Source organism: Pyrus communis, chromosome 12, assembly GCF_041283825.1.
Source record: "Pyrus communis isolate YQ-2024b chromosome 12, ASM4128382v1, whole genome shotgun sequence".
Taxonomy (NCBI): domain Eukaryota; kingdom Viridiplantae; phylum Streptophyta; class Magnoliopsida; order Rosales; family Rosaceae; genus Pyrus; species Pyrus communis.
Genome location: NC_142576.1, coordinates 2,943,339 through 2,957,457, shown reverse-complemented (window position 1 = coordinate 2,957,457; position 14,119 = coordinate 2,943,339). Strand labels below are relative to the sequence as shown.

The 14,119-nt window shown below is 39.9% G+C and overlaps 4 protein-coding genes and 1 non-coding gene across 5 annotated transcripts; 4 read left to right on the top strand and 1 right to left on the bottom strand.

Moving 5' to 3' along the window:
• The first annotated feature begins 1,456 nt into the window (after positions 1-1,456).
• On the top strand, positions 1,457-1,527 carry TRNAG-CCC (transfer RNA glycine (anticodon CCC)). Its single transcript has one exon. It is a non-coding gene; the product is annotated as a tRNA-Gly (tRNA).
• Positions 1,528-4,304: 2,777 nt separating this feature from the next.
• LOC137744870 (histone H2A.1) lies at positions 4,305-5,115 on the top strand. Its single transcript, XM_068484679.2, has 2 exons — positions 4,305-4,592; positions 4,698-5,115. Exons 1-2 carry the CDS (start codon positions 4,389-4,391, stop codon positions 4,941-4,943), a joined length of 450 nt encoding a protein of 149 aa, XP_068340780.1. The 5' UTR covers positions 4,305-4,388; the 3' UTR covers positions 4,944-5,115.
• A 274-nt stretch (positions 5,116-5,389) lies between these two features.
• LOC137746140 (histone H2A.1) lies at positions 5,390-6,525 on the top strand. The gene is made up of 2 exons (XM_068486221.2): positions 5,390-5,734; positions 5,900-6,525. The coding sequence occupies exons 1-2, from the start codon at positions 5,537-5,539 to the stop codon at positions 6,290-6,292; spliced, it is 591 nt and encodes a 196-aa protein (XP_068342322.2). The 5' UTR covers positions 5,390-5,536; the 3' UTR covers positions 6,293-6,525.
• Positions 6,526-7,372: 847 nt separating this feature from the next.
• LOC137745543 (putative protease Do-like 14) lies at positions 7,373-10,696 on the top strand. Its single transcript, XM_068485501.2, has 10 exons — positions 7,373-7,508; positions 7,591-7,675; positions 7,968-8,222; positions 8,338-8,465; positions 8,672-8,883; positions 9,094-9,175; positions 9,277-9,419; positions 9,526-9,646; positions 10,071-10,163; positions 10,355-10,696. The coding sequence occupies exons 1-10, from the start codon at positions 7,494-7,496 to the stop codon at positions 10,469-10,471; spliced, it is 1,251 nt and encodes a 416-aa protein (XP_068341602.2). The 5' UTR covers positions 7,373-7,493; the 3' UTR covers positions 10,472-10,696.
• An 88-nt stretch (positions 10,697-10,784) lies between these two features.
• LOC137745542 (autophagy-related protein 18a-like) lies at positions 10,785-13,484 on the bottom strand. The gene is made up of 4 exons (XM_068485500.2): positions 12,520-13,484; positions 11,505-11,712; positions 11,166-11,307; positions 10,785-11,080 (listed from the first exon to the last, which is right to left on the bottom strand). Exons 1-4 carry the CDS (start codon positions 13,354-13,356, stop codon positions 10,990-10,992), a joined length of 1,278 nt encoding a protein of 425 aa, XP_068341601.2. The 5' UTR covers positions 13,357-13,484; the 3' UTR covers positions 10,785-10,989.
• Between the last annotated feature and the right edge of the window lie 635 nt (positions 13,485-14,119).

The window sequence follows — 14,119 nt, the reverse complement described above, 5'->3', positions numbered from 1 at the left end:
TCAGTTATTGAGTTGAGATTGGAGCTCTATATGCAGCCGTACAGGTCACGTTAGGTGACTCCCGGCTGCCAGATTATATGTTATTGTTATGAGTTACGCTTGAGCATTTACATTTGATTATGAGATTCTGATGTGGCATATTCTCGAGCATGAATGGCATATTTTGGAGCATGATTGGCATATCTATACATACGTATATACGTTCATTTTCTGGGAAGTATACAGGTTTTACGGCGAGGGGTTAGAATGTATTTTGCTAAAGAGTTTTCAAAGAGCTTTGTTTTTGCCCACTCACGCTTTTGTTTTTGCGCCCCTCCAGGTTCTAGTGGTCTAGCAAGTTCGGTGGTTTATCCCAGAGGGCGTCCCGGCATTTCTGACAGACATTCACCATTGTAGGGTCACCTTCGGGTGTATATATGTCGCATTTTCCTTTTTGACTGCTGTAGACTTGCTCTGAAATTGTGTCTCACGTACACTAGTACTTTGTATGCTAGTAGGTTTTAATTATTCGTACTTTTATATTTCTATCTTAATAGCTTCCGCACGCGCACATGGCTACGTCACCTTCGGGTGACGGCCAACACTCCCTGATCTCGGTCGGGGTGTGTCACAAAGGGCTATAGTATGGAATGTGAATAATTGAAATAAAATGAGGTAAGAATGGAAAAAATGTGAAAAATGGTGTAGAAAAAAATTAGAAATTAAAAAAAAAGGCGTCCAAAAAAAAATGATGTTGGGCATAAAAACAAAAAGTGGGCAGGGACCATAAAAATAAAAATAAAAAAGTAAGCCCTAAACCCTAAAGTGGGATGGGCAATGGAAAAGAACAAAAAAAAAAAAAAAAAAAAAAAGGTCTGGGATAATGGAAAAGAACAAAAAAAAAATTGAAATTGGGTTAGCTAGCGGGCTGGCTGAAAGTGACCAGCGAGTTGGCCCTTTTAGATTATGTGGGGCCCACGAGCCCTCTGGCCTAACCCTCGGTTGAAGACATTTTTCGAGCCTTTGGCTCTCTGGACTCTTCAGTTGGAGATGGCATAAGTACCCTCTCGAGACCATTGTCATCCCTTCCATCTTTTGTTCTTTAATTATTAATTTATTGCACACAATTATGATTGGTATACATGAGAGATTCTCTCCATGAGCTCTTGCTTGCTCGAGAAACCGAGATATTGATAACATAGTTGAAAAAACATCTATGTTCTTAGGTGTACTAGGTGATTTGTACGTCATAAATTTAAGGGAACTATAACGAAAAGCTCTCGGTATTTTTCACTTTAACGAAAAATCATATTTTTACATTAAAAATTCAATCATGGTACTATTCACTTTACTCTTTATTTTGTTCTTATCGTTAAAACTCAAAGTTTTCAAGCCCTTTTCAGTAGTTTTCCTTAAATTTCATTAGCCACAGTTTTTATAGAGGTTATGTATAAACTGGAGAACTTTAAAAACAACAGCGCATCTGGTGTAGTGGTATCATAGTACCCTCCCACGGTACTGACCAGGGTTCGATTCCCTGGATGCGCACCGGTGTTTTACATTTTTTACCTTTTTCACATTTATTCATTGCCACTTAGTATTACGGTTTAATAGTATTCTCTTTTACTTGTAAATTAGGCGTTTTGGACAGATCGAATATAAAATAACAACCAGTAGAAGCGGAACTTTTAGAGAAAAATTATGTCGAGATTTTCAATGCATTTCAAAGAATAAAAAGGCTTCGCATAATTTCAAAGATAGTGTCACACATTATTTGTCTTAAGAGATGGTGGGCAGTTTTCTTAAAATGCAAGGCAAAACAAAAGGAAAGGTTAAATTTAGGCTAATTTTTTTAAGTAATTTAAAAAAAAAAATTATGTAAACTATCCTAAATTAATTTCATGAATAATTTAATTTAAAAATATTTAAATTCTGATAAATATTGAAAAATCACTAAATTTGGATGAATTTTGAGTTAAATAATTTTTTTTAATTATTTTAGGAGTTAGATTTAAATTTGGGCTGTTAGATTTTTTTATACCATTTGATTTGATCATATTAGATATTAGCTGTTGGATTCAATTAAATTATAAGTATATAAAAAAAAAACAAATATAAACATGGACCGTTAATCCATTTGAATTGTGGTCGTTGGATCAGAAATAAAAGTTGTTGGGCTCATTGTTACAGCCGACAAGAAGGGGACATGCCCACGTGAGTGGGGTTTGGCTACTATTGGGCTAGCGCGTCCGAGCGTGCGTCTTGGGCAACTGGGCTTCACATCCCGTTTTCCACTCTCACATGTGGGCTCCACCACTAACCTTGGCCTAAATCTAACCTTTTCTTTAGTTTTAAAACTTAACTCCATTTTAGAACAAGCATTGGAATGAAATTTTTTTTTGTGGGGGGGGGGGGGGGTGGAGAGGGAATAGAAGGAAAATTTTATAACTTACTCCAAGGATTGGAGTTAGTCTAATAACCTCGGGCTAAAAAATTTAGGGCATAAGATATGTGGTAGAAAAACTGTTTTTGAGTTAAAACCTAAATTTTCTGGGCTTAAAATTTTAGGTTTTACTCTAAAGGTTGGAGATGGTCTTAAGGTAAAAAAATCTTTAATTATGTTCCTTCTTTCTTCCATTGTTCTCATATCTCCTCTTCAATTATTTAGAAATCCAACTCCATGTATTTTGGTCGTGTAATTTTCCCCCTAATAGGCTTCTCTTCCTCACTCTTCTTCTTCTTCGTGCTGAATGCAACGAGTTTTGCACATTAACTAGCGAACTCAATGGGGAAAAATATAAATTTGGGACATTATTTACTTTTATTTTCGGCCAAATAGCCAAAATGGTCCTTGAGATATGCATAACACATCACTTTGGTCCCTGAGATTGAAAATCAATAGAAATGGACCCTGAGATTGTCCACCATCCATCATTTTGGTCATTCCGTTAAAAACTCTTTAGGCAATTTTCAAAGCTTCGTAATTCAATTATTTATTAACCAAATTCGACCTATAATATATCAAAATAAAGATAGGAAAGTGTAGAACAATTTTATATCTATTTGGAAGGCCAATGGTTGCCGGAGATAGCCGGAAAATAGCCTCAAAGTTGATTGGTCCGTGAAAAAACTGGAAAACTCGCTGGAAACTGGATAAACTTTAAACGTTCATAACTTCTTCAATACTCAACGAAATCGATTGATTCAATACCAAAAATCATACTTCTCGACGATACGAAGAGAATGGTACCTTTCTTGATGGCTGACTCACAATGGTTTGGCCGGAAAACGGCTTGAAAGTGGCTAACTTAAAAATGGTTAGCCACTTTTGAGCCATTTTCTAGGCAAATTACGGTGAATTAGCCATCAAGAAAAATACCATTCTCTTTGTCTTGTCGACAATTATGATCTTTGTTTTTTAATCACTTGATTTCGTTAAGTATTGAAGAAGTTATGAACGTTTAAAGTTTACCCAGTTTTTGACGAATTTTCCATTTTTCCGCAGACCAGTCAACTTTGAGGCTATTTTTCAGTCATCTCTGGCAACTATTGGCCTTCCAAATAGAAATAAAATTGTTCTACACTTTCCTATCTTCATTTTGATATATTATAGGTCGAATTTGGTTAAGAAACGATTGAGTTACGAAGCTTTGAAAATTGCCCAAAGAGTTTTTAACGGAATAACCAAAATGATAGATGGTGGACAATCTCAGGGACCAAAGTGATGCGTTATGCATATATCATGGACCATTTTGGCTATTTAGCCTTTATTTTTTGAACAAGCGAGATGTACCTCATAAAATGTAAGTTTCATTTACATTTTACATCTTTCGTTAAAAATAACTAGATGAAACAAACACACTATGCGTGTGCAATTAAGTACCAACCTAAACCCGTTCATTTTGTATGAAACAATTTTTTTTTGGAAAAGCGGGAGCGACTTATATTTTTATCTTTTAAATTAGACATATGTTATGATCATATATGAATGATGAACGTTAAAAAGTTAGCAAAAATTTAATTTATGCGAAATTACATAAATTGTTCATAATTTTTTTCTGTAACATGGACTAAATTGTCATTTAATGAATGACAAAAAAAAGTCTCACAGCATTGATCTAAAAGCGTATGCAGTGCTCCAACTAGTCGCCACACCCAAAAGGACATGGATCGCCAGCATGTCATTAACTCACAGCCGTTGATCGTCATAAACATCACAACCATTCCCTTCAATTAAAACTCATCTCATTGGCCGCACCAAATCCGCACGGATTGCCAGCGTGACACACCCCCCATTATAAACACCACGCACCGAATCAGTCCTAACCAAATTCAAATCCAAGAGCGTCGAAACATCCACTTTCCCTCCTAAACGCATCGTTTTCGTTTCCCCAGAAAACTCAGAGAGAATGGAGACCACGAAAGTCACCAAGGGCGCCGGCGGAAGAAGAGGCGGAGAGAGGAAGAAGTCGGTGTCTAAGTCAGTAAAAGCCGGCCTCCAGTTCCCCGTCGGTCGTATCGCACGTTTTCTCAAAAAGGGCCGCTACGCCCAGCGTACCGGTACCGGCGCTCCCATTTACCTGGCCGCAGTCCTCGAATACCTCGCAGCCGAGGTAATTTCACAATCCACATTTTTCAGATCTAAACCTTTTCCGTTTATATATGTGTATGTATATTCAATTTTCGCTAATTAATTTACGGTGCCGGATCGAAATCAGGTGCTGGAGTTGGCGGGAAACGCGGCGCGTGACAACAAGAAGACGCGGATCAACCCGAGGCACGTGCTCCTGGCCGTGAGAAACGACGAGGAGCTTGGAAAGCTCCTCGCCGGAGTGACCATCGCAAGTGGCGGCGTGCTCCCGAACATCAACCCAGTCTTGCTTCCGAAGAAGACCTCCGGCTCCCAGGAAGGCGAGAAGGCGCCCAAATCTCCCAAGGCAGCAAAGTCGCCCAAGAAGGCATAAAATGCATGCCGTTCTTAGAGCTATTAATTAATCTAGCAGGAATATCTACAAAGCCTAGGGGTATTTTGGTCTTTTGGTTAATCTGTGTAACCATGTGTGTAGTTTGTTGTGCAAAAATGCAGTAGGGGTATATCTGGAATTCAATGGAAAAATTCTGGTTTTGTGATTAAAATTCGGTTTCCCATGGTAACTTGGAATTTCATTTTATTTCTTTAAACGCAAAATTCCACCAGTGCCCTTCAAAATTTATTAAGGAAAAAGAGATGTTTATCTTGATTTATTTGCAAGATAATTGGGTTAATCCGGGAAGAAAATACGGAAATTGGTTCCTAAATGTCTTTTTACCAAAAAACCCTTGGAAGACACCCACGAACCCTAACGCCTCCAAACCCGCTCACAGTAAATCTGGATAGGTACGTGTCTGTTTTTCAGCCGTTGATCGTATAAAATCACGGATCGCCCAGGTGGCGCATTTCCCTATAAGAACCACCGGCCAAATTCCGCAATTCCGAAATTCAAAATCATAGCGCTGCGAAGCCCTTGAACTTTCCCTCCAAAACGATCGTTTCACTTGTAAACCCGTGAGCGAAGAAATGGTCGCCGCGATCAGCGGAGGCTTCGGTGGCAGGAAAGGCGGAGGGAGGAAGAAGGTGACTAAGTCGTCCCGGGCTGGCCTGCAATTTCCGGTGGGTCGGATCGGCCGTTTTCTGAAAGCCGGTCGCTACGCCCAGCGCATCGGCGCCGGGGCTCCGATTTATCTGGCTGCTGTTCTCGAATACCTCGCTGCTGAGGTAGTCTTACATCTAATTTACATTTTTTATCTCAAAAATCAAAATATTTTTAGTCTGGTATGGTTATTGTGTGAAATCGTTCTGTTTCTATTTGCTGTTTGGTTGCCGAGAAAATTCGGGAAACGAAAATGAGAGCTGAGATTTTTGGGTTGGGTGTCGAATCAGGTTCTGGAATTGGCTGGGAATGCGGCACGTGACAACAAGAAGAGTCGAATCACCCCGCGGCACGTGCAATTGGCAGTGAGGAACGACGAGGAGTTGGGAAAGCTTTTGAAAGGAGTGACCATCGCCAGCGGCGGTGTGCTTCCACATATAAACCCCGTTTTGCTTCCGAAGCCGACCTTCAACGGCGGTGATGCCAAAAAGAAGGCTGCCAAGTCTCCCAAACCCGCCAAGATCGTCGCCGATATCTCTTCCGCTCCCGCCGCTGAAATTGCTCCCAACCCGCCTGCGGCGGTTGCCGATTCAGCTTCTGATGTTGCGGAAAATGTCCCCAATTCCCCCAACGCCCCGAGGAGCCCGTCGTCTGGTGTTTCTGGTTTATCAACAACTACATGATCATGAATGTCAGTGACTGAGTAGAGAAGTTAGGTAATTTGGTCTGTGTTTTGGATTTTGGTTAATGGGTAATCACTGGTTTAGTGAGTAGTGCTCAAATGGGACTTGTAGAGGGTTGGATATACTCTGGGCAGCCTCCAATGGATTTTTCTTGCTTTTGTGAATGGAAATGGTGATCAAAATGCAACCTTTTTGGTGAAAAGTTGACTTTTCGAAATGCAAGTGGTTGGACACATTGCCCTGTCGAATTAGCCTACCTCACATATGCAACTAATAACGTTCTTCTAATTTCTCCTTTGTCTTTGAATTTGGCTTCGAGACCCAATTTTCTAAACATGCCAATATGTTTCAATGGTCAATTTGATCTCTTTTTTGTTACTTTCTCCTTGTGAATAGATGAAAATAGAATTCAGATCCTCTTCGGATCTCGCAATCTAGAGCCGACTGATAGTGTAATAGGGCCCTTCAATATATTAGAGAGATTCGAACCCTTAGGTTTTGTAAAGTGAGCTAGTGAGATGAACTAATGGGGGTCGTAAGATTTGAAATGTGTGGTTGGGATTACTCGCTTTGTCAACTCCAAATTGCGAGATGCAGATAAAATCTCGATTCATAAAAATAACCTTTAATGTGATATTAAAAAAATTGACAGTTGTAATGGTAGATGATTGATTGACGCATCTTAAAGGACTCAAGAATAGCGTAGGCAAATCCAAAGGATGTAATTAATTTAAAATCATTGCTCAACTGAAGCGGCGGGAAGAAAAAAATCGTGCATGGGTCAATATTTCAAAAGAAGTAACGTTTTTCTAAAAATTGTTGTAGATTGAGCTTTACCGTAGTAGCGAAAGAAATCATGTTTATGCAAAATAGTGTGGATTCGATTCCTACTAATAACTAACAACTAACTAACTAACTAACTAACTAACTATTTAACTCACCGAAGCTTTCGTTCATTTAAAAGAAAAAATGATTTGAAGAGGGGGTAGAGAAGTTTGTTTTCTTGGGCTTCATATGGGAAAAAAACCCATTTAAACTTGATTGTTGGTTTGTAGAGCCCATTTAAAACTTCTAGTACGGTCTCTGAGATTTAAGGCGCCGTCAACAAAAGCAAAAGGGCGGGTTTATCGCGGGGTTTTGGTGTATTTTGCGTTCCACAACTTCCATCCACATTCCAGAAGCATTCTTCTTCCCTCTACTCATGAGCCATTTTCTGGTATTCTCGCACATTAATTCAAATTAATTTCAAATTTTGTTACTTCTCAAGAAACTTATGAATTTCCATCTGATTTCGGCAGAGAAAATTTTCAACTCGGAACCGGATTGCCGCCATCGCCGCTGCAGGGTCTGCTTTTTTGTACACCAACGGCAGCAGAAACTCCGGTGAGCTCCAAGTTCCTTTTTTTAGTTTGTTCCAAATAGAATTTTGATCTTTTCTTGTAGTCAAACACTTTTTGCTTGCTGGGCAATTGAGGACATGAGAAATCAAATGTTGGGTTTTGATTGATCAAAATTTGAATTGAGATCGTGATTCGTTTGAGATGTTTTTGCGCTTAGCATTTATAAACTTTGATTTGAGGCTAAAAATTAGTGTGCTTTTAATCGATTAACTGTGATTATAGACCATTATTTGTAGCTGTAATACTCATATCATTGCTCATGAATTGGGTTTTAGACTATACGGCTTCAGTGTCAATCCCTGCGCCATTGCCCGAATTGCTGCGGCTTCCATGGCAAACGGAGCTATTGGCTCCGCTATTTTCTGTGGGAAGTAGACCAGTTCCACCATCAGATATAAGGAAGGATATTTATGGTGTTTCCCCATCTGAAGAGACCCCAAAGCCATGTTCTGGATGTTTGGGCAGAGATTCTTTCGCAAAGGCGGCTGCGAAGGTTGGTCCTGCTGTTGTCAACATCTCTGCTCCACAGGGTAAGCGTACATTTTTGGATGTTTGTTTTTCCTCTTTTGCATTTTTATTTTTGAGGTAGTTGTGTATTATATTGTGAGATCGACGATGATCATAATTGTCAACTGAGTCTTGTAGGTGCATATGGGATCACTCCGGGAAAGAGTATAGGCTCTGGAACTATTATTGGCGAGGACGGTACAATTTTAACATGTGCTCATACTGTAGTTGATTTTTATGGCCTGAGAGCTTCATCAAAGGGGAAGGTTAGAAACTGCTTCCCAGTTTTCGTCATTTAAAATATCACATTGTTACATATACGAAGGGCATGTATTTCAAAGTTTAAAATCATATTTGAAATTGAAAATAATTCATGTTAGGACATTATTAAGGATGTTGTAAAATGGGGTAAGAGTCGTAAGACTGAGTTATGAAATGCAATAGGTTTGATGTTTGGTGTAACTTGGTACAGGTTCATATCACTTTGCAAGATGGTAGAACATTTGAGGGCACTGTGGTCAATGCAGATTTACAATCCGATGTGGCTATAGTAAAGATCAATTCTAAAACCCCACTGCCAACAGCAAAGCTCGGCAGTTCGCGTAAACTTCAACCTGGGGATTGGGTGATAGCTGTTGGTTGTCCACTTTCACTTCAGAATACCGTCACAGCTGGTATTATAAGGTAAGTTATAATAATTTTGAGTAATAAGGAGTTGTTCTTTTCTTTTACCAGTTATGAAGTGGAACTTCTAGCAACACGAACAATTTCAAGCCTTCCATGTGATGTAGATGATAGATGTTGAGTAAGAAAAGCTAGCGTTGTGTCTTAAATTGACAATGGTAAGCACTAGTTCTTGCCTTTTCCTCATTTTGTTTTCTTCCTGAAATCTAGTTGTGTTGACCGAAAGAGCACTGATTTGGGTCTTGGTGGAGTGCGGAGAGAGTATTTACAGACAGATTGCGCAATCAATCCGGTATCTCTCTCACTCTTCATTGTGTGTGTCCCTTAATAATGACTATGAAATGTGTCTAAGACTCGGCTCCTTTTTTCTGGTCTCTCACTTGCGTGGTGCAGGGCAATTCTGGGGGGCCTTTGGTGAATATTGACGGAGAAGTTATTGGTGTTAATATTATGAAAGTACTTGCTGCTGATGGATTGAGTTTTGCCTTCCCAATTGATTCAGTCACCAAAATCATGGAGCACTTCAAGAAAAGCGGGTATACTTGTTTCAGCATGAAACTCATGAGTCTAAAGTCATAAGTCTTTGACTATTTGGTTTCCTTTATCACAATATCTGTGAAGCTAATCGGTCACCTTTGGCAGGAGGGTTGTTCGGCCTTGGGTTGGACTAAAGATGATCGATCTCAATGAGATGATCATCAATCAGCTTAAAGAAAGAGATCCTACATTCCCAAATGTGAAGAAAGGCATTCTAGTGCCTATGGTACGTATATAGTTGCTTCCTTCCTTTATGCACATTTATCCAAATAGTAGCTGAATCTACCCGTGTAGAAAATATATCAGTAGATTCCATCCTATGGCAGTTTTTGAATTGCAAGATTTTTGAATGGCTTCCTAGCCAATCTGGTAATGTACCTCAGTTGTTTTACCTTGATATGCATCAGTATTGTCCAAAAGGGTATGTGATGTACAAACACAGACACGAGGCTGTTATAGAACGTTGGAATTCAACAAATAACACATTTATTTTCACTGGGTGCTATGAAATGATGAATAAGATTAATGCACCATGCTCTTACTTTTACTTCATCATGAATACCTTGACATTGTACATCCAGAGGAACGAACGTATTCCTGCTTGAGATGGCTGGATCGCTTGTCTGATAATCTGCCCAATGTTCGTGTAGGTAACTCCTGGATCGCCTGCTGAACGAGCTGGGTTCTGTCCTGGTGATGTTGTTATTGAATTTGATGGAAACGCTGTTGAGAGCATCAAGGAGGTATTGCCATATTGGAACCCGTACAATAATATCGTTACAGTTTGGATTGAAAGTGAACGCTATAGTGTGAAATATTTAAGAGTCAGTTTTTTGTTGCTGAAATTTGTCTGAGTAGACCGATAGTATTTGCTCCAAATTTTAGCATATAACTTGGTTAATGATGGTTCATATTATTGGTGAAATCGTGACAGATCATTGAAATAATGGGAGACCGGGTTGGGGTGCCCATCAAGGCAGTCGTTATACGAGCGAGAGACGAGATAGTGACTTTAACGGTGATCCCAGAGGAGTCCAATTCAGATATGTGATTGGAAAGCGTTTAGGTTTCATACAGCCGATCTCATTTAGCGGTTAAAAGCTTTATTGTTGTTGAATGAAAAGCGTTTGTGTACAAGATGTTTGCTGTGTCCGATTCCTGTAAGCCCGTGACTAAAAAGTACAAGAGTGTATGCATTAGCCAGCCAGTTTGTACGTGTTCATGTAAGCTCGAAAAAACACTCTCTATATTGATGTGAATCGTTTTGTAACTCAAATATCGTCTATTTCTTCCTTCATTGGACGAAGAACGTAGCGTGGACTTGTATCTAATCTTACGTATGTAAATCTGGCAGAAACGTACAGTAAGGTCAAAATCGAACTAATCAACGCTGCGAACCAGAAGTTTGGAGACAAGTTTATTTACAATGTTGAAATGTTGAACAATCTCTAGCACATTCCTTATTTCCACAGATATTTACAATGAACTAATTTCAACCCTAAGCAATGCAAGGGACAAAAGGACGTAATGTAACAGGAGTCATTACCAAAACTGTATATTTAGACTACTTCAGGAGGTTTCTTCTGGCTTAAGAAAGTTATGGTATTCAATCTGAGTCATCCCTCCTCCGTTTACGGGGTCAAACTGGCATCGGTAGAAGCTGCAACGGTAATCCGATAACTGGATTAGACGAGTAGTATTCAGAAGCGGGAAAGAAAAGAACAAACAATATCAAAATCGCTTACCTTCCGTCCATGCCAAGAATCACCACCGTGTTCTTCTGGTGGCCAAAGGCAACAGTGTACCGCAGACCTTCCGGCAAGTGATATTTAGCTACTGACCACTCTGAGGTGAAATACTTTGGCAGCACACCGGAGAAGGATAAACCTAGAATGAAACCGAAAGAGACCACGATCAGAATCCGCAACTGCTATTCATTTAGAAATTTACGTTAATCTAAAGCTCCTGAGGATTTGGGAACAAATTTCCTTGCCACCAATGCAGCAGGCATAGGATATTCCGAGCGACAGCCTCTGCAAGTTAACCGAAGAGCCCTCCAGTATAAACTATGCAAAGTATATTACCTTTCATGAAAGAGAGAGATGAAATGCCCAACGGACTCGGGTGACTGGATTCTGATGAACTGCTTGATCTCTCACCCCCCAAGGATCCCGAATCAACCTTAACGCTGAAAACATGGACGGTGCCCTTGTCACTTGACGCAGCTAGCCATTGTGCACCAGAGGAGAAAGCAAGACTGAAAATCTCCGCTCTCTCGGCTCCTCTCCTTACCTACACAAGATACCAAGTAAGCTCTCAAATATAGCACACAGCTCCACAGCTTGTAATGCCACAGATAACACCTAAATGTATGACAAATCGGTTCCCGAATCATGCTTGGTTTTCGGGCTTCGCTCAAACTTCGGTTGCAAGGAAACCGCTACCATGTCGACTTTGAGCCTAAACCCTTAATCAAGCATGAACCAAATCCTATCAATCATGAATGTCAGACTCATTAGTGAGACAAATTGTTCCCAAAAACCAAACTTTGACAAAACTTGATAGGACAGTAATTCGATTCGGATTCGAATAAACTTTATAGGCATGAACAATGGCACCCAAAAACACATTAATTTGAAAACACTGAGGGGGTGTATTCAATTGAGAATTTGAGAGACTTTAATGGATTTATAAATCCATGGATTTTTATAGAGTTTAATTGATTTGTAGATATTCCATATAAAATTTTGATTCAATTCTTTCGAAATCTCATGGGAGAGGTGAGATTTGTGGATGCTTAAAATACACTATGAAATCTCTCAAATTCCCTCAAATTCCTCAACTTTCTCAAATTCTTTAAAATCAATTTCTAATTGAATACATCTGGAATGTTATAATTTCTTTAAAATCCTAATTGAATATACCTAGATTTCTAAGGATTTTAATAAATTATCTTAAAATTTTAATCGAATACACCTTAAATTTTAGATAATCACTTAAAATCTTGATTGATTACTTCTGGATTCATTAAAATAATTAAAAGCGCTCAAAATCCCAATTGAATACAGCTCCTAAGAAAAAGAATTGAAATTTAAATACCTCTTGCAGTAATAAACCATCCAAAGCATTGAAAATCCGAATCAATGTCCCTTTACTGCTGGCCGTAGCGAGCAGCCGGCCGTCCTGCGTGAGCCCCAAGCAAGAGAGCACAGAATCGTGGGCGGCAATAAACTTGGTCCGCTTTGACCCGTAATGGTCGACCCGAACTTGACCCTTTTGGATCCCCGGGCACACCAGCACGGGGTGACCCGAACCCTGCGAGACCTCGCAGAGTCCTTTGGGGTTCGAGATGGTCATGATCTGATGCTCGAGCGTTAAGCCGGTGATACTGTAGAGAAAGATTTTGTGCTCCAAAACGACGACGATTCGGTCGCGGCGAAGCCTGACGCTTCTGACCTCCGATCGGAAAGCGAGCTCGGCGTAGCACCGCGACTCGTTGTCGTCCCACATCATGACTTTGTTGGGCGGGTAAATCGGGTGGGGACCGCCGCCGACTAGGGCGAGGATTTGGTAGCGGAATAGCATTTGGACCATTCCGACGCCCCGCTGACCGGAATCGCGGCGGAAGAGCTCGCGGACGGGATCGCAGTTATAGACGCGGAAGCCGGAGTCCGTGGCGACGGAGAAGCAGCCGTGGTCCTGGTTGAAGGACAGATGGTGGAGCTTGGGGATTTGGTTCGGGTTCAGGTTCGGGTTCGGGCCTGGGCTTGGGTATCCGGTGGAGACAGAGTGGGAGTCGCCGGGTTCGGAATCGGAGGCCGAATTGGGAGGCTGCTGTGACTGAGGCTGCGGGTGCGCCATGTTGGGTGTGTTGAGTAAATCAGGAGTCCAGTCTAGAAGGACGAATTGAAAGGGCGGGGAGGAGACGGCGGTCATGGATTAATCAAATTACGGTGGCCGGCGAAGTGTTGGAAATTTGGGATTTTTATACAAATTTTAGGACAACTGAAGATTTTAGTCTGGTTTTTGCTGTAAAGCTTAGAACTTTGAAGTGTGGAAGGAAATATTTATAGCTCATGCAAAATAAATAATTTTTAAAATCCGAATTTGCTATGAACAATATTTGCTTTACCTTCTCAGTTTATGACACGTAAAATGTTTTGACAACAAACCTTGTTTTCAATTTTTTCGAGGAGACTAGCTGGTACCTTCACTGAGGTAGTTAATTATTATGAGGGTCGCGAAGTTTTACTTGGACATTTTAGTCTTTTTCTGATCATCATTGAGTGATTCGCGAGCGTTAAAAATTGAACAAAAAAATATGTTGGTGTGAAATACAGGTTTGAAATTTATCCTCGAATATTGGGTCACCTATGCCTGTTTGGTTTAGAAATTATTAGCAATGCATATTTTATAATACAAGAGATTATATTCACACACCTTAAATTACTTCTCCCACATCTTTTTAATTTTTTAATATTTTCTATACACCACTAACATTTGATAAAAAAATATTAAAAAATTAAAAAAGAATGGGAGAAGTAATTTGGGATGTGTGAATATAATCTCCTAAATTATTACATTATGAAAGTTACTAAAGAGTATTTTAGGTATAAATTAGAATAAAATAAAGAGCTGGTTCGTTGGTTATGGGTTTGTAATTACGTGCTAAATTAGCAAAAGACATTATCTATGGCGT

Coding starts and splice junctions, on each gene's coding strand:
- LOC137746140 (XM_068486221.2), top strand. CDS start 5,537: ATGGTCGCCGCGATCAGCGGAGGCTTCGGTGGCAGGAAAGGCGGAGGG. Junction 5,735..5,899: donor TCGAATACCTCGCTGCTGAG/GTAGTCTTACAT, acceptor GTGTCGAATCAG/GTTCTGGAATTGGCTGGGAA.
- LOC137744870 (XM_068484679.2), top strand. CDS start 4,389: ATGGAGACCACGAAAGTCACCAAGGGCGCCGGCGGAAGAAGAGGCGGA. Junction 4,593..4,697: donor TCGAATACCTCGCAGCCGAG/GTAATTTCACAA, acceptor GATCGAAATCAG/GTGCTGGAGTTGGCGGGAAA.
- LOC137745542 (XM_068485500.2), bottom strand. CDS start 13,356: ATGACCGCCGTCTCCTCCCCGCCCTTTCAATTCGTCCTTCTAGACTGG. Junction 11,713..12,519: donor ATGGTTTATTACTGCAAGAG/GTATTTAAATTT, acceptor TATCTTGTGTAG/GTAAGGAGAGGAGCCGAGAG. Junction 11,308..11,504: donor ATCTCTCTCTTTCATGAAAG/GTAATATACTTT, acceptor GTTTCATTCTAG/GTTTATCCTTCTCCGGTGTG.
- LOC137745543 (XM_068485501.2), top strand. Junction 8,223..8,337: donor CAACATCTCTGCTCCACAGG/GTAAGCGTACAT, acceptor TGAGTCTTGTAG/GTGCATATGGGATCACTCCG. Junction 9,647..10,070: donor AAGGCATTCTAGTGCCTATG/GTACGTATATAG, acceptor ATGTTCGTGTAG/GTAACTCCTGGATCGCCTGC.